Source organism: Lygodium microphyllum, chromosome 10 (genome assembly GCF_053477565.2).
Source record: "Lygodium microphyllum isolate KBCC chromosome 10, Lygodium_microphyllum_v1.1.10, whole genome shotgun sequence".
NCBI classification, from domain to species: domain Eukaryota; kingdom Viridiplantae; phylum Streptophyta; class Polypodiopsida; order Schizaeales; family Lygodiaceae; genus Lygodium; species Lygodium microphyllum.
In genome coordinates, this window is record NC_141144.1 from 36,440,560 (window position 1) to 36,460,232 (window position 19,673).

At 43.8% G+C, this 19,673-nt stretch overlaps 1 protein-coding gene across 1 annotated transcript; it reads left to right on the forward strand.

Moving 5' to 3' along the window:
• Positions 1-2,378: 2,378 nt before the first annotated feature.
• Positions 2,379-18,222, forward strand: LOC148029873 (pentatricopeptide repeat-containing protein At5g55740, chloroplastic-like). Its single transcript, XM_087687326.1, has 7 exons — positions 2,379-2,573; positions 8,245-8,370; positions 8,454-8,893; positions 9,819-10,005; positions 10,134-10,170; positions 17,526-17,636; positions 17,783-18,222. The coding sequence occupies exons 1-7, from the start codon at positions 2,379-2,381 to the stop codon at positions 18,220-18,222; spliced, it is 1,536 nt and encodes a 511-aa protein (XP_087543452.1).
• Positions 18,223-19,673: the final 1,451 nt, after the last annotated feature.

Here is a 19,673-nt window from a genome sequence, read left to right on the forward strand (position 1 = left end):
GCTTGAGTAGGTTGTCGAGAGAGTCAATGCGTTGATGGTAGCTAGTGGAGTCATAGACCTCAAACGAACCTAAACCGAGTAAGATGGCATAGCAAGAAATCCTAAAACCTACCAAGACGGCCAGAAACTGAGGCCAAAAACTGATCAAGCAAGCCTATCAAGCCTAAGACGAGACAAGAGTGCATAGGCTGCTTAGACACTTACTCTCCGCACTCACCTTGACTTCCAACACTTGAAGTACACCTAAGAACAGCCGGAAGCCCGATTGAGCGCACAAGTGCACGGAAAAGAACACTCTTGCTAAGTGGAGGTAACTTGAGGATTGTGTGCAACAATGAAGGAACTCATTCACATAAAAGAACATGAAGGAACCCACCAATAAGAGAAGATCCCAAGACATAGACAGGAAATCGGATCCCAGCGCAAGACTAAGCGAATAGCAATAGAGACGTGGATCTACTCGACCTCCTTAACCTTATCGACAGCTTGGTGGAGCACTAGAACACAACCATGTCAAAAGAAAGCTCAGATCGCAGGTAGAACAAGGAATTTGACTTAGGGGATTTCCCAAAAGTGATCCAACAGTTGGTGAGTAGCTACAATTCTCACGCTCGGTATGAGCATTGTGGTAGAACATCAAAAGCCATCATAGCTGACCTAGAGGAGGAAAGGAAATTATCCCACAAAGCACTGCAAGGCATAGTGGAATACAACCGAGGCTAGCAAACTAGGAGCCTAAGGTAGAACACAGAGATGAGAGAGATTCAATGAGTGTTGAACCTAGCAGGCAAGAATCAAACTGACCATGAGAGAGCACTAGAAGGAGACTTGACGCTAAGTGAGCTTCTCATGAAGCGATTTCTAGACAACACAATAGTAGAGTAAAGCGTTGCAGCATTAGACATGTTGCTACTAGCAAGGTTAGGGGTGAACCAAGGCTCTAAGAGCTAGCCTAAGATACTAGTTGTCGCTAAGTAGCTCAATAAGTACTAGCCCCAAGATGATCCGTACAGCTTTATAGAGCAGTTTGAGCAAGTTTGTGAGGCCAACGGTCTCATCTACTTGACTCAACACTCTCAAGCATTTGAGCTTTGCTTAGACGACAAGGGTCGGGGACTTGGTACACAAGTCTAGATGCCGTAGAGAAAACAAACTTTAATGGACTCAAAAACCTCTTCATTAAGAGGTTTTTCGAGCCTGGATACTTGGACAACATGCTAGTACGGCTTATGAACATCAAGCAGAAGTAAAAAGAGGACATTTGTGACTATATGACCCATGTAAGGAGTCTCTTCAAGTGAATCTCGATGGGTGAACGATCGACCGAAAGAGCAATGTCAATGGCATTCATCAGTTGAATATGAAATTAGGAGCTTTATAAAGCCTTGGCAGGCAACTCGAGCTTGCAGCGAGACACGCTGGCAAGGGTGTTTGAAGAGGCCATTCGGGTAGACAAGCAATTGAAGGAGAGGAGCTCTAGGAACTTAAACCCAAAAGAGATCAACTCTAGAAGTTTGGAGAGAGCTTCACGATCTAGCAAGTGCTCAAGCACAAGTACCCAAGATAAGGGAAAGGCTTCGGACACCAACCAGGAATTAGCTGACATGAAAATGGAAATAGCCAAGATGCAGGAAATGCTGAGATGACCAACGCGACCACATGTCCAATGCGTGTAATGTGGCGGGAACCACTTGCTAGCTGAGTGTCAAGACCCCAAGTCATGACCTTGTGCTAATTGCAGTAGGTTTGATCATGATAGTGCGCATTGTAGATTGCCTAAAAGGCTTCTGTACTCACAACTGTACGGTCAACCTTACCTAGCGAATAGGCCGCAACAATTCTTTAGAAGGGGAGCGCCATTGGCCCTTCCCGCACCAAACGATGTTAAGCAGGCTGTTCCTAGAATGGATATAAATCCTACTGGAATATCCACCAAGCAATGCTCCAATCCACTACGTGGAAGAGCCAAATGAGGAAGAGTTCTATGTATATGCTTACATCTGGCATGACGATGAGGGCAACGCGGTCCTTATGGACTATCGACCAGTACCGGTGATGGCGTTACGTAGGGGACAAGGTAGTGGCCTAGGAGGGTAGATCCAAGATCCAATCGTGCGTTGGACTTGCGATCACCCGGGACACATCTCATCATGTTGTCCTGAAAGGGAGCAACAAAATAGAGACAAGGCTGACCTAAGGTGTCCTAAGTGTGGAATCACTCATCTCTTCATTGAGACTGTCCAAAGCAAAAGCCAACCTCGAATTCAACTAGCGTGCCATCCATTCCATTGGGGTTGTTTAGTGTTGAGAATCTTGACAGGGAGGCTACACCTATCCCATTGCATGTCATGACCCATGCACAAACGAAGCAGGCCGGCATGTCACTGCCAGGTCATAGTAATCTTGGCACAACCTCAATAGGGAAGAAGAGGCACATGCGAAGGAAGAAGAGACCTGAGGCTAAAGTCATGCTAAAAATTGAGAGTGCCACAATGCTACGTGCTAGAAAGAAAGTCACTGACATTGAGACAGAGACATCAACCCCAAAGACTGTTGAAAAGGGAAGTGCTAAGGTAGGAGAGTACCCCAACCCGAAGCGCCAACTAGAGGCCATCGAAGAGGTGAAGGGGTGAGTAAAGGAGGCTCAGGAACACCTAAAATATGCGGAGCCCATCTTGGAGGATGAGCTCGAGGATCTTTCCAGCATCAGCATGCCACTCTCACCACCTCCACCAAAACCGATAGATTCGACTGTGCCAGAAGTAGTACCACTTAAGCAAAGCCTTAACTCTATGGGCCAGCATCAGGGCCACTAGCCAGGACAATCCAAAACAGGAGAAAGACAAGCAGCTAATGACCTCCTTACCACTCTTGTGACCACCCCAGTGACGTTAAGCGTGGGAGATTTGCTTAGCATCCAATCCTATGGTAGGACTTGAAGCAATGTGTTGAAGGGTCACAAGAGCAAGCTGTTGCAAGCCTACAAGAACATGATGCAGAGACACAAATACCGAGTTTGACGTTGCATTCCTTGCCTAAATCATTGCACATTAATGGTTTTTGGGAAGGCACCAAGATGCACGTAGTCTTATCTGTCTTAGCCCTAGGTGACACAACAAGGAAAGGGATTGTAGACATAGGGGCGGGAGTTAGTGTACTGAGCCATGCAGTGGTCCAGACTTGGGGCAACCCATCTGTCGAGACTACTAGGTTCAATGTCATATTAGCTAAGAGAATGAAAGTGAAGCCATTTGGAGTGCTAAAAAACTGACCGATAAAAATTTTCGGAATCCAATTCTCAGTTGACTTTATAGTCATGAAGGGAGTGGACTACAATGTCCTATTGGGCCAACCCAAGATGCGCAATGCCGGAGTGATCGAAGATTGGGGGAATGGTCTCATCTTCCTAAGCAATAGAACAGAAGCCATAAGGGTAGAAATGGACTCCTGGAAAATTACAGCAGTTGACCTTGGCACTATCTTCGCTATGCTCAAGGGTTATACCCAGATCAAGGAATTCTATGGGCCCCTAACTAAGTATATCCCATGTCTTAAAGACAAGCAAGACTGGATGCATGTCCTTGTTACCATCAACCTGTCGTTCTCAGATGACAAGCAGTACAAACAGGCCATTAAAATGATCGGCGAGCCCAAGGGTACACCCTCAGTACCAATATACATGATGGCAAGAAACCTTCACAGAAGACCCAACCTTGTTACTTTCCAACTGCCAACTAACAGGAGGGAGCTCTAGGGGGTTTTAGAGTATTTGACTAGCAAGCTAGTAGGCAATCCAGCAGGTAAACTTCAAGCCACTCCAAGATCTCTTAAATGAACCAAGGTGGCAATGGGCCAATGTGCATGACCTAAACCTCGAGTACAATTGGGCCCTAGTCCACGATCAAACACACGAGACAGACCAAGACCTAGGAGATGACGAGAAGTCAGACAAAGATGCTTGCGATGATGAATACAAGGATTGTCGCTGCTTCAGTGATGATGAGAGTGAGGATGAGATAGATGCCATAGAATATGACACCAAAGGACGAGTGATAGAACATATACGGGTGAACTCTAGGCCATAGAGAAAGAACACCTTCAGGATAGAGTAGGGGTTCATGTGTGTGGATTGTGACCATGCTTGGTTGGAATGTATAAGAGCCATAGATCTGGAGCAAGCGGGCTTAACCCAACCAGGTGACATGCCAGTGCTTAAAACAGAGTCAGCCTCTGAGCCGCGGCCACCGAGGGAGACTACCTCATCTAGCAAAGATGGGGAGTTTGATTCCAAGTCGAAAGTGAGTTCAGAGAGCGATCAAGAAATACCGAGGCATCCCAAGACTAGACATACCAAGGGGGACCTGCCTGTCCACCCGAGGCGTAGACGCTTGAAAGAAAAAAGGACAGAATAGTCTAAGGACACAAGAATGGACGAACAACGAAAACCACATGACCTCCCTAAGAGATTTATGAAGTTTAAAATGGGCGATAAGGTAGTGATCCTATTGGGTGCCAAACGTCAAGGGCAAACAAGTGAACCCATCGAGGGACCTATCAAGTTCAAGGAGGTGAACCTAGCCTAGGAAGGGGAGACACCCCGACCTATCTTTATTGCCAATGACCTGACAAAGGAAGAGGAGACACATCTCATTGTCCTCTTATGAGAGTATATAGACGTGTTTGCTTGCTCATTAGAAGAACTCAAGGGGGTAGATCCAAGTGTAATGACTCATAACATACCCATGACGCCAGATGCAACGCCGGCCCAAGCAGCGAGACTGTACCCTATGAATCCAAAACACACTCATGTAGTCAAGGAAGAGATCAACAAGCTGATGAGAGTGGGATTCATCTTCGAAATTGAGCACACAGACTGGGTATCACCCATAGTCATTGTAATGAAGAAAAATAGAAATATTAGGGTGTGCATCAATTACAAGAAGGTGAATGCTGCCCCTAAGAGGGACAACGACCCATTTCCATAAACCGAACACATGCTTGAGAGAGTGGCAGGCAAAGAGGCCTACAGTTTTCTTGATGGCTTCTTAGGATACAATCAGGTGTAGGTGCTTCTTGATGATAGGCATAAGACTGTGTTTGCCACTGAGTGGGGTGTCTTTGCCTACATAGTCATGCCCTTCGAGTTGACTAATGCTCCAGTTACCTTTCAACACCTTATGTGCACTATATTTAAAGACATGCTTAGGAAAGAGTTAGAGGTCTTCGTAGACGACTTGTGTGTTCACTCAACCTAGAGAGAACACTTAGTCAAACTCTGAGCGATCTTTGAATGGTGTCGCCTATATCGCCTCTCTCTAAATCCCTTAAAGTGCCAGTTCTCGGTAAAGAATGGATGCATCTTAGGACACGTGGTGTCAAAAAATGGCATTGCCATGGACTTTTTGAAAGTTAGGGTCATTGCTGATCTTCCACCCCCAACCAACTATAAGGGAGTGCAATGCTTCTTAGGCCATATAGGGTATTATCGGCTCTTTGTGCTGAATTATACATTGATTGCTAGACTTTGTACAAACTATTGATTATATTCGAATGGACTAAAGAATGCCAACATGCATATGAGAAACTAAAAAAGTTCTGACCACAGTACCAATTCTACAAGCCCCAAACTGGACCATTATCTTCCACGCGCATATTGATGCTTCGAAATTTGTTGTGCGGGTAGTGTTGTGCCAACCTAGAGAACACAATCTTGACTATCGAGTGAGTTTTGCTAGCAGACAGCTCATTGAGTCTGAGATGAACTACTCGACGATAGAAAGAGAAGATCTGGCCATTGTATTTGCCGTGAAGAAATTTCTACATTACTTGTTAGCCACTCCTTTCACCTTCTTTGTGGATCATCAAGCCTTGCTATATTTAGTAAACAAACCTTGTGCTACAGGTCACATAGCTCGATGGCTCCTTTCGCTTCTGAAATTCAACTTCTCTGTGGTCATACGAAAAGGGAAACAACACTGCATGGCCAACCACGTATCACGCATCTCCACGGGAGAGGCCGTTGGACAAGGCATTGTAGATGATTTGCGAGACGCACACTTGTTTAGCCTGTCTAGCGAGAGACATTTTTTTCGAGCTGACTTGATGTCATATTGGGCAGATGACATAGTCCAACTGCTTGAGCATGGACTACCTAAACAACCAACAAAGAAAGCCTGACTTAGATAGCTCATCCTCGAGATCCAACCTACAGGTTAGCTGTATAGGCTATGGCAAGACGAATTGTTACATAGATGCATATGCCAATATGAGATGCATGGGGTGCTCTCAGAAGCACAGATCCGAATCGTTGGAGGACACTTTAGTGGAGAAACAACAACACACAAGGTGCTGCTGTCTCAATTGTGGTGGCCCACACTTTTTTGCGATGTGGCATGATTTGTTAAGCACTGTGACGAGTGCCAACGAACAAAGGTCCCGATTTGCAAGGATCAAATGGTGCTACCCTGATAATTGCACGACAGTCCTTTGAGAAGTGGGGGATTGACTTTGTAGGACCTATTAGTCCTGCGGCAAAATACTCTCAAGCCAAGTATATCATTGTAGCCGTTGACTATCTAACGAAATGGGTAGAAGCAAGGGCTACGAGAAAGAATGATGCGAGAATGACTACCAAATTCCTATGAGAGCAGGTGATCTCACGATTTGGCTACCCCATCAAACTAGTTAGCAACCAGGGCACACACTTCATTAATGAAGTGATCGCACATCTTCTATCCACCTTTCTAATTATCCATCAGAAATCCTCATCATACTACCCTCAGGCAAACGGTCAAGCAAAATCCACCAATAAAATTCTAGTAAACGTCCTGACCAAGGTAGTCTCTGCTTCACATAGTGATTGGGATAACAAGCTTATGGTAGCCTTGTGGGCTTACCGCACAGCCTACAAAATGGTTGTAGGTCAGATGCCTTTTAGGTTGACCTATGGAACTGAAGCAATTCTACGTGTAGATTTCTTTGTTCCTACCCTGAGGATTGCGCTTCACGAACAATGGGAAGGAAAAGAAGCATGGACAAAACGTCTAATTGAACTCGAATGCCTCTCGGAAAATTGCCTTCTAGCTACCCATGCGATCATATGCGAGAAAGTACGATGCAAAAGCTGGTTTGACAAGCATGTCAAGTAGCGTAACTTTGAACAAGGTGACTTAGTGCTCCCGTACTCCGTAAAGGGGCATAAACAGAAAATGAAGTTTAAAGGTCTAGGGCCCTTCAAGGTTCGTGCCATCGGCTGAACTAGTAATGTTGAACTAGAGACTTTGGAAGGCGAGGGCGTAGGCTTTTTCAATGGCAATCACATTAAGAAGTATTATCCTCCCACGCATCCTTTGCACGAATCACCAATGTTAGAAGCACCGGTCAAAGTACGGGTAGCAACAATCATGGAGATTGATGATGAAGATGAAGAAGTCGTAGAACCTGCCTACCTCGGCATCACGATCACTGGCAAGCAAAAATGCACTGTCAATGCCTTGATCGATGAGGGAGCAGACTTCAATGTCTTAACCCAAGATCATTGGACCCATATTGACAAACCACAACTACAGCCCACTACTGCCAAATTGAGCCCATATGGAGGTCGATCATGTGCACTCCTAGGGAAATGCATGGCCATAGTTTCTATGGAGTCTAAGAGCATACCAATGACATTTTATGTGTTGTCGAATGCTGAAAATGTAGGCACCAAATCGCTACCGGTTCAAACCTTTAAAAAGCAAGCTCACTGCAATGTCAATTATGAGTCGTAGCGTATCCACTTAGCCATTGGCAATGTCCGCTAGTGGCGGCCTTCATCAAGGGCTACATGACTCCCACCAGATGCACAACACCATCGGTAGATACGCTGTCGTACTGCTGCGCATTTGAGGTGTGAAATCCACCCAAAAAGTTGTGTGTGTGGCATTTGCTACTTTGTACATACTTAGTCGATGTGTTTGAATTGTTTGAAAGAATGCAACATGAGTGCATCAACATGGATATCACCACTTATTTATATATTTTGAGAGCTTGTAGCAACATAGGAGCTGTCAGTAAGAGCAGTCCCTTGGCAAGGTGGCACATATGCCAAGGTTCTATCAATAACTTTGCATTCTCTGCAAATGGCTTGTATTTAGCGAGTGTTGGACTAGTTAGCTATCTCGGAATTTTATTTCAAGACTGAACAACTAATTTGTGGAGGCAAAAGTTATTTTGGTTCCCTTCTTTGCTGATCTTGGAGCCCAGATAGCAAGTATGTCTTGGCTGGAGGTGAAGATGACCTTGTTCAAGGTTTGGAGTATAGAGGATCGTGCTGTTGTTGCTTGGGGTGTAATGATTGATGGATATGTGACATGTGGTGATTACAAGATGGTTAATCAATGCCTTCAACTTATGCAACAAGACAGCCTGGCACTTGATCATCTTATATTCACGTGTATACTTACTTCTTGTAGCCATGTAGGGCTTTTTTGGACACTGGGCACCTAAATCATGTTGTGTCTCTGGAGATCAGTAAAGCATTATACATCGACGCTTGCAGAAAGGGCTTTGGTTCAAACAGCTTTGTTGCTAGCACACTTGTATCCATGTATGGGAAGTGTGGAAGCATTGCAGAGGCAGAAAAGGTTTTTGATAGGCTACTTGAACATAAAACTGTTGCATTGAATGCAATGCTTTCAATGTATCTGGAGCAAGGTCGAGAAGATAACGCTATGCACTTTTACAGGCAAATGAGAAAGAAAGGTGTTCCACTTGATGACATTACTATTGTGTGTGCATTGGCAGCATGTAGATCAACTGGATCCGCAGAGTTTTGTAAAGAGCTCCATTTTGATGTCATTTTTATGGGGAATTCGACCATGGCTGGTTCAGAAGTTCAACATCATGTGCTCTCGTCAGTGTTTTCGGATTAAAGCCAAAGGCATCGGCTTTGTGAAGGACCGTTAATTTGAGGAGGAGGATGCATATCATGCACGGCGAGCACGGATTTGCTCTGCTTTTTCAAGGGGGAGATTTCTCTGAGGCGTAAGGAATTTTTGCAACCCTGGCTAATGCAAGCTCTCTCTCCGTCATCGAAAAAGTCGCAGTGGAAGATGGTGTGGGCCTATAAGCTACTGACAGCCTTTATGGTATGGAGGGAGGAGAAGATTAAAAATGGAAGATTGTGATGAAAAGCAGCAAGGCAACAGTTATTTTTATCATGCTTTTCTCCTCTTCAGCGTCAGTGATTGATTATTATGGGCTCCATGGATCTTCAATGTTTTCGGGGCATGTCTATCTAGTTGCAGAAAATGCTACAGCAGGTTTTCTGGGGGCTCGGTCTGTAGGGACTTTGTTAGCCGTCGCTATCTAAGACACTTCCTCCTAATAGCTTCGCCTCAGACTACCGCTTCGATTTGGCACGTCCCCACTTAAAAGCACCCTCTCACAGGGTCTTTGTGCGTGTTGTCGATCCCTTTGGTAGTGCCCCGAGAGCGTAAAAAATTTCCTTCGACCAATGGAATAGGCCTGATTGAACTCCAAACAACCTCGCCCAATGTCATGTGTATCTTGTAAGGCAGAGGGCCACACAGAGTGCCTTTGGTGCAGGGGTACAGGCTTCTTCATACTCGGTGACAACATGCTCTGTGAAGTATCTTCAAGGAACACGAAATGCCTAATTTACCTGAGGCAGGAGTCCGTACCATGTAAAGATTGCAAGGGCACAGGCTACATTGAAAAATGGCTGCTTAGTCCGTCATCATAAAAAATAGGGCAGTTGATTCCTCAGAGCAGAGTGTTTGTTGAATTTCTTATGCGCAACCTTGAGCCCTCTGTAGGAACAGCAGAACTTTGTACCAAGCAAAGAATTTGTGGAGTGGATATAGTGTGGGATCAGCTACTGGATCAACTGATGACACAAGTTTCTTTGGCTTCCTGATCTCTTGTGGTTGGGACTCGCATAAGGTTGTCTCTGATTTGCAACAGGAGCTGAGAGGAACGAACATTGAAGAGCACAAAAAGAACGTATAATAAAGATTAATCAACATCTTCTGAGGGAATGGAAGACATCAACCTATCGTAGGGAGGCCAAACTTGTGACAGAGAAATGCTTAACAGAAATCATTACTTTTTTAGGCCTGTCAAACTTACAGATGCTGCAAGAAGCAGAATTTCCACCACCTGATGCCTGTGAAGACATTAAAAACAAAATCAGAGAACATTAGCAAAGACTTATTGCTCGTTTGACCATGCAATGTCATGCGAATTTGATTTCTGTATTGGGTCACAACTAACACCTACTGATGCTTCTCAGATTGACATTTAGTACTAAACCTCTTCAAGGAGGCTGGAAAGCCAGCTATTTCCTGCATTCACATGTATGTTGGAGTTTGTGATGTCTAGCATTAATCAGCTTTACGAAACTTACAAGAGCCATGTGTAGATGCCATAATCCATTCATATTGTAATGCTGTCATGAAATATGAAGGATTAACTGACTTTTCCATGGAAGATGCTTCCCATAATCATATGCTTGAGCATACACTCACAACCATAAAACAAACCCATCTGGAACTTGTTGCTGTGTGGAAAATTGGTCAATAGGATTATTCACATGTTGAATCTTCTATCCTGAAATTTGTCAAGGTCCTCTGTGGACACGACTTTGCTTTCAAAATCCCTTCGACATCTTTGGTGAACCCGATGTGAAAGCGTCGCAGAAGTTTCAGGATGGGTGATACTTCAGCATCATTTTCAGCCTCTTCTACGATTCCAGCTACGTCCTCTACTTCAGCTCCATCAATGACTGCAGCGTCGAGTACTTCAACAGATGATCTAAAGCAAATTTTGCAAAATATGTCCATGTATATGCAGCTTCAAAATCAACAGACACAATTGTATATGCAGCAGCAACAACAATTGCATCAACAACAGTTGTCTCAACAAAGGCAACTATATTCGGAGCAGGAGAATGCAATCAACGCGACTAAGGAGATTGAAGCAGTTGAGAATGAGAAGAAGCTATTTGATGGCCGTAATGTTTCAACATATTTGAAGACATATGAGATCAAGATGGGGTTTTTTGGAGTTCCAGGTGGACTTATGAGTAAGTATTTCCTTCGTCTTGTCACACCCTCCTTGAGGGCAAAAGTGACTGATCTTTTTATTCAAAATTCGCATTGGCAAGATTTTAAGAAGGCCCTGAAAGAAGAGTATTTCCTTGAGGACTTTGGTATGGCTACATGGCAATCATTCCGAGAGTGGGTCTACATGCCAAACAAAGGTCTAGCTACTTCAGAGTTGATTCGAGAATTTGAAGAAAAACTATAGTCAGCTTGACGCCATTGAACAAAGAGCATTGGATGTTGAGAAAATTGAGCTTTTCTTGCAAGCTGCAGATCCTGCTCTTCAGGAAGAATTGGGAGAGCTTCTTGAGGATCGCATGAAGCCTATGGGACTTAAAACGGATTGGCAAGATGCCCAAGATGCAGTCTCGACTTTGACCAAGAGAAAGATATGGAAGACCCGCCTACAGAATGGTTCTATGATGTCGACACCGTCTTCTGCTCCTATGCCTGCTTCTATCCCTGTTATTTCTTCTCCTCCTTAGCCAGTTTCTTGGCCTATGCCAATGCCTACTGTTTCCACTCCTCCTGTTCCTCCTGCTCCAAGACCGATGCCAGCACCTTCTGCTCCAAAATCATCCAGTCCGTCGGTGCCTACCTCTCTTGATGACATAATCAAAGGCATAACGGATTTGACACTGGAGTCAGTTAAAGCAGAATTGGTGGGAAAATTGAAAGAGCTGTTTGCTTCTACTGCGCCTACTATTTCTTCTAGTGCTCCTACTGCGCCTAGGAGTGCTCCTAGTGCACCTAGGAGAGATCAAAGATGTATTTGGTGTGATAGTACAGACCATCAGCATTGCAGGGATTGTGAATCTTTTCAGGATGCAAGGAGAAAGAATTTGGTATTTTGGGGACAAGATGGTAAGATTTGGTTGACTGAAACAGGAGCTCTGCTTGCTACCAACTTTGGTAAAGGCGGAATGAAGAAGTTAGTGGATGACATGGCTGCACATACTTCTTATGTGGCAGGTAGAGGAGATGCTTCTGCATATGGAGTCCAGATTGAGAAAGGATCAGAGAATCAGTCAGCATTATGGACTTATGCTATGGAGACAACAAACAAGGAAAAAATTCGGCAAACTATTTTAACTAGTGCAGGCTCTAGCATCAGATCTAAGACAGGTTGGGATTCGCCTGTTGACAGGTACTCTATTTATGCCTACTTGGCGAAGTCTTAGGGAGCAGATGTACTTGTTGAGGAAAAAGCGTAAGAGGGATGAAGAAAATCCAAGTGCAGCTAAAAAGACTAGAGGGGGTGAGTTTGTTACTCCACCTACTGCAGGACCGTCTTTGAGACCAGGGCCAGAACGACAGATGGAAGATGCTCAAAAGAGAGAAAAGAGACGAGCCTAGAGAGAGAAAGAAGCCAGGGTTTAGATTGATGTCCGATATTGAGACATCTATAGACATGAAGAAAATATTTAATAACAAGTTACTTGGCAATGAGGTGACTTTTACTATTTCTGAGGTTTTGGGCATCTCAAAAAGAGAGTATCAAGATCAATTTCAAGAGGTCTTGAAGAGGAAAAGACATGCATTGCCTACTACTTATTCACAGAGAGTTTTGATTGGGGAGTTGGATGAGGATGAGGATGAGGTTATGGTTGAGAATGCTTCTGTTTTTCCACAGATAGAGAAGAGGGTTTAGCCTATGCATTATGCTGAAACTGATGAGCCTGTCTTGATACCGCGTAGTCACTTTTCGCGGAGTCATTGGGCTAGGGCAACTACAGAGACGATGGTAAAAATTGGAGAGAAATAGGTGCCTTATGTTGCTTTGGTGGGTCATGGTTCAGAGATTAATCTCATAGTTCGTGGAGTTTATGAGAGTAACAGATGGCCTATGGATGTAGAGCATGGGTGGCGTATGAGAGCCGCCAACAACACTGCAGGTGATTTGTATGTTATCTGTCCCAATGTCAGGGTTTCTATTGGAGATGTAGAGGAGGATTTCCATTTCTTTGTGCAGGATTCATGCTCTTATCCCATAATTCTTGGACAGCCATTCATCACAGAGATGCGTATGGAAACAAAGGTAATGGATGATGGATCTGCTTATGCACGGATTCGTAGAAAAGATGGCATGAGAGCAGTTCAGTTTATGACTGTGTGTGTGAACCATGTTAGAAACAGGGATACTCTCAGAGATGCACCTTTGCCCACTGTGAGGGATTCGGGTTTTCATTAGGTACCACCGTTTCGCGAGACGACGGTGGTACAGAGCAGAGGAGATTGGAGTTCTCGCCTCCTAGCAGCAGTGTTTTCTCCTCCGGTTTTGTTGGGATTTCAGCAAACAGTTCGATGAGTTATCAGAAGACTTCTAAGTTGCCTAGAGCTGCCAGGCAGTACATATGCAGGAAGGAGAAATTTTTAAAAAATACAGGAATTTTAGAGGATGATGAGTATATAGATGGGATGTATGACAGTATGATTTGTGCAGATACGATGACAGAGATGGAAAATATGCTGAAAACTGATATGCAGAGTTGTCACAGAAATGTATTAGTGCAAACCCTGGACATGTTTCATGAAATTGCAGATTTTGTGTCACAAATTGAGTCAGAGGCTGAGATGACTCATCAAAAAGTGTTGAGTGCTGAAGAAATTCAGCAAACAGAGTTTCCGACTGATAATGATCAGCTTACAGAGATACAGAGGGCTGAAACTTTTCAGCCAACAGAGTTTACTACTGAAATATTTCAGCATCTAGAGTTTAGGGTTGTTCCTATGCAGTCCATAGAGCAGAGGGCTGAGGATATTCAGCCATTGGAGTGCAGAATTGCTGATTTACAGCAAGATTTGAGTAATTCAGAAGAGCATAATGAAGCCAGGGTTGACACGAAATACAAGACTGTGGATAAGAAGGTGAAGCCGATAGTTGTACCGCTTTCACCTGACAGTGATCAGCAAATAGAGAGGGCTGCCAAACAGCCAATTTTGAGAAATCCGGAGCATATAGGCCATAAATTTTCAGCAGAGTCTCTTACTGAATTGAAAATTGGAAATTGTGATTTCTTGCTACCTACAGAGAAGCAATGCTTTCAGGAGATGCTTGAGCGACATGGAAGGGGGTTTGCTTTTTTTCCGCATGAGATTGGATGTGTAAATCCAGATATTGTCGCTCCTATGGTGATCTTTACTATTTCTCATATTCCATGGAACCTCCGACCTATTCCAGTGCCTAAGGCACACCTGCCAAAGCTGATTGATTTATTGAATGAGAAAATCAGGATGGGAATTCTTGAGCCTTCATCTACACCATACTCAAATAGGTGGTTTACGATTCCAAAGAAGAATGGTACTCTCTGATTTATACAGGACATGCAACCAGTAAACAGAGTTACTATCAGGAATATTGGTATAGGTCCAGTTGTGGATGAGTTTGCAGAAGCATTTGCTGGACGTGCCATCTATTCTTTAGATGATTTGTATTCGGGATATGATCAGTTTCAGCTGGCTTTGGAAAGCAGGGACATAACCACTATGAGAACTCCTATTGGGCTTGTCAGGATGTGTACCTTGCCCCAAGGTGCCACTAATTCTGTTGCGCATATCATGAATGCCATGCATAAGGTCCTTCGTGATTATGTACCTCAGCTTACCATGCCTTTCTTGGATGATGTGCCCATTAAGGGATGTGCAGAAGAAGAGAAGAATGAGAGTCTAAATGAGCAGGGATGCAGATACTTTGTGGCTGATCATATTTCAGCTTGTGAGAAGATTTTGGCTAGGTTAGAAGAAGTGAACTTGACACTATCAGGGCAAAAATCTATTTTTGGAGTGAATGAGGTTGTCATTGTTGGACATATGTGTGGATATTATGGCAGGAAACCCTCACCTGATAAAGTGGATGCTATAGGCAAGATTACGGAGTATTGTTCTACCACTTCAGAGGTACGAAGATTCATTGGAGCTTGTGGGTTTTATATGATTTGGATACCCCATTTTGCACACATAGCAAATTGTTTATATCAGCTACTTTGAAAGGGGCAGAAATTCTATTGGGATGAGAGCCACACTAGAGCCATGCGGAAATTGAAGAAGCTATTGCAGATTGCTCCTACTCTCAGGAAAGCAGATTATAATTGTGAAAGGCCTATTGTATTGACAGTTGACACTAGTCCAATTGGCATAGGTTGGGCTGTGGGTCAAGATGATGCAGATGGAAATAGGTATGCTATTCGCTTTGGGCCAAAAGTCCTAAACGAGAGACAGAGGAGATATCCGCAAATCAAGAGGGAGTTACTGGGGATTGTTACGGCTCTCAAATGTGACAAGGAGTACTTTATTGGAGCTTCAGTTGTGGTAGAGACAGATTGCTTGCCATTGATTGGTATGATTACGAGTTGCTCTACTCCGGATATAGCTATGCTTAGATGGATTGCATACATCAAGTCATTAAATCTGGAATTTAAACACATAGCAGGAAAGGATAATCCAGTGGCAGATATGTTGTCTAGAGCCAGATATGATGATGAGGAAATACTACTTGCAGAAGAGGATAATGTAGAAATTTCAGCCGTTATGGTTGATTATGTTTGCCATGTCTATGATATTATGGCTTTCATAGAAGAACTCTATGTTGGAGAATGGTTGCAGATTGGCAAGTACCTTAGTACACTAAGCAAAAGAAATGAATGGACAGATGAAGAGTTCAGGAAGATCAGAAGAAAAGCCTATGGTTATTTTCTCAAGGACAGATTTCTTTGGAAGCATCTGAAGAAAAGAGGCGGATTACCTTTGCGGGTTGTCTGTGATAGAGAGACACAGTTACAGGTGATGAGGGAGTTTCATGAGAGTCCTTGGGCTGGTCATAGAGGAGTGTGGGCTACTTATGAGAAAATCAAGGAGAAATATTGGTGGAAAGGCATGTATAGAGATGTTTCTCACTTTGTAGAGACTTGCAGAGACTGCCTGATGTATTCGGTAGTGCGTCATCAAGATGAGCTTCATCTGACCTATCCGCTATGCATTCATTATAAGTGGGTAGTTGACTTGGTTACTATGCCTATGGGTCTATGGCAGATGAGATATATTGTTTTGGCTAGAGAGGATCTTACCAATCATGTTGAGGGCAGATCTTTGAGAACGAAGACCACTAGTGCAGTGTGTAAGTTCTTATTGGAAGAAATTTTCTGCAGGTATGGCTGTGTGGGTAAGATCACTGCGGATCGCGGTGAATTGGATGCAGATGAAGCTAGAGAGTTTTTCTCTTAACTAGGAATCAAGTTGGCTCTAACCACAGCATACAATCCAGAGGGAAATGGGAAGAGTGAAAGAGGGCATCCGCCGATAGTGAAAGCATTAGCCAAAGCATGTAGAGGACGGATTGGAGAATGGCTGAGACTTCTACCATTTGCTTTGTGGGCTGATCGTATGACTCACAGTGTTAACACAAGATATATGCCCGCAGAGTTGATGTATGTTCAGAAACCGGTTATGCCGACTGAGACTTGTGCTTTGACTTGGTCAGTTTTACCTTGGCAGGAGGATTTGACGAGAGAGGAGCTCTTAGCTCTTCTGATTTGGTAGTTGGAGAGAAGACCAGAGGATATTCAGCTAGCTATTGACAAGTTGAAGGTTGCTAGACTAAGAAATAAGAACAGGTTTGATAGCAGGCATCGCTTACGGCCTAGAGCAATAGAAGAGGGAGACTGGGTATTAGTCTTTGATAGCAGCCTCGAAAATCAGCATACTGCACTTCGAAAGATGGTGAAAAGATGGTTTGGGCCGACATGTCTTTGATAATGCAACATATGAGTTGACAGAATTGGATGGGACAGTGCTTAGAGTGCCTATTGCTGGAAAAAGAATCAAGATTTTCAAGAAAAGAGATGATGAAGATTATGCATTGGAAGAATTTGCAAGAGAAGAGCGACGAGAAGAAACTCCAATGGAAGAGACAGATGATATGACAGATAATCTTGTTGATATATCGGAAATGCTCAATGAAGAGATTGATCTATTTGTGGATCTTGATGACAATGATCATGGGTAGTTGGCCCATCCGGAGGATGCGCAGGATTAGAGGGGGTGGATGTCGTACTGCTGCGCATTCGAGGTGTGAAATCCACCCAAAAAGTTGTGTGTGTGGCATTTGCTACTTTGTACATACTTAGTCGATGTGTTTGATATGTTTGAAAGAATGCAACATGAGTGCATCAACATGGATATCACCACTTATTTATATATTTTGAGAGCTTGTACCAACATAGGAGCTGTCAGTAAGAGCAGTCCCTTGGCAAGGTGGCACATATGCCAAGGTTCTATCAATAACTTTGCATTCTCTGCAAATGGCTTGTATTTAGCGAGTGTTGGACTAGTTGGCTATCTTAGAATTTTATTTCAAGACTGAACAACTAATTTGTGGAGGCAAAAGTTATTTTGGTTCCCTTCTTTGCTGATCTTGGAGCCCAGATAGCAAGTATGTCTTGGCTGGAGGTGAAGATGACCTTGTTCAGGTTTGGAGTATAGAGGATCATGCTGTTGTTGCTTGGGGTGTAATGATTGATGGATATGTGACATGTGGTGATTACAAGATGGTTAATCAATGCCTTCAGCTTATGCAACAAGAGGGCCTGGTTGATCATCTTATATTTACATGTATACTTACTTCTTGTAGCCATGTAGGCCTTTTTTGGACACTGGGCACCTAAATCATGTGGTGTCTCTAGAGATCAGTAGAGCATTATACATCGACGCCTGCAGAAAGGGCTTTGGTTCAAACAGCTTTGTTGCTAGCACACTTGTATCCATGTATGGGAAGTGTGGAAGCATTGCAGAAGCAGAAAAGGTTTTTGATAGGCTACTTGAACATAAAACTGTTGCATTGAATGCAATGCTTTCAGTGTATCTGGAGCAAGGCCGAGAAGATAACGCTATGCACTTTTATAGGCAAATGAGAAAGAAAGGTGTTCCACTTGATGACATTACTATTGTGGGTGCATTGGCAGCACGTAGATCAACTGGATCCGCAGAGGTTTGTAAAGAGCTCCATTTTGATGTATTTTTATGGGGAATTCGACCATGGCTGGTTCAGAAGTTCAACATCATGTGCTGTCGTCAGTGTTTTCGGATTAAAGCCAAAGACATCGGCTTTGTGAAGGACCGTTAATTTGAGGAGGAGGATGCATATCATGCACGGCGAGCACAGATTTGCTCTGCTTTTTCGAGGGGGAGCTTTCTCTGAGGCGCAAGGAATTTCTGCAACCCTGGCTAATGCAAGCTCTCTCTCCGTCATCGAAAAAGTCGCAGTGGAAGATGGTGTGGGCCTGTAAGCTACTGACAGCCTTTACGGTATGGAGGGAGGAGAAGATTAAAAATGGAAGATTGTGATGAAAAGCAGCAAGGCAACAGTTATTTTTATCAGGCTTTTCTCCTCTTCAGCGTCAGTGATTGATTATTATGGGCTCCATGGATTTTCAGTGTTTTCGGGGCCTGTCTATCTAGTTGCAGAAAATGCTACAGCAGGTTTTCTGGGGACTCGGTCTGTAGGGACTTTGTTAGCCGTCGCTATGTAAGACACTTCCTCCTGACAGCTTCCCCTCAGACCGCCGCTTCGATTCGGCCCGTCCCCACTTAAAAGCACCCTCGCACAGGGTCTTTGTGCGTGTTGTCGATCCCTCTGGTAGTGCCCCGAGAGCGTAAACGATTTCATTCGACCAATGGAATAGGCCTGATTGAACTCCAAGCAACGTCGCCCAATGTCATGTGTATCTTGTAAGGCAGAGGGCCACACAGAGTGCCTTTGGTGCAGGGGTACAGGCTTCTTCGTACTCGGTGACAACATGCTCTGTGAAGTATCTTCAAGGAACACGAAATGCCTAATTTACCTGGGGCAGGAGTCCGTACCATGTAAAGATTGTAAGGGCACAGGCTACATTGAAAAATGGCTGCTTAGTCCGTCATCATAAAAAATAGGGCAGTTGATTCCTCAGAGCAGAGTGTTTGTTGAATTTCTTATGCGCAACCTTGAGCCCTCTGTAGGAACAGCAGGACTTTGTACCAAGCAAAGAATTTGTGGAGTGGATATAGTGTGGGCTCAGCTACTGGATCAACTGATGACACAAGTTTCTTTGGCTTCCTGATCTCTTGTGGTTGGGACTCGCATAAGGTTGTCTCTGATTTGCAGCAGGAGCTGAGAGGAACGAACATTGAAGAGCACAAAAAGAACGTATAATAAAGATTAATCAACATCTTCTGAGGGAATGGAAGACATCAACCTATCGTAGGGAGGCCAAACTTGTGACAGAGAAATGCTTAATAGAAATCATTACTTTTTTAGGCCTGTCAAACTTACAGATGCTGCAAGAAGCAGAATTTCCACCACCTGATGCCTGTGAAGACATTAAAAACAAAATCAGAGAACATTAGCAAAGACTTATTGCTCGTTTGACCATGCAATGTCATGCGAATTTGATTTCTGTATTGGGTCACAACTAACACCTACTAATGCTTCTCAAATTGACATTTAGTACTAAACCTCTTCAAGGAGCTTGGAAAGCCAGCTATTTCCTGCATTCACATGTATGTTGGAGTTTGTGATGTCTAGCATTAATCAGCTTT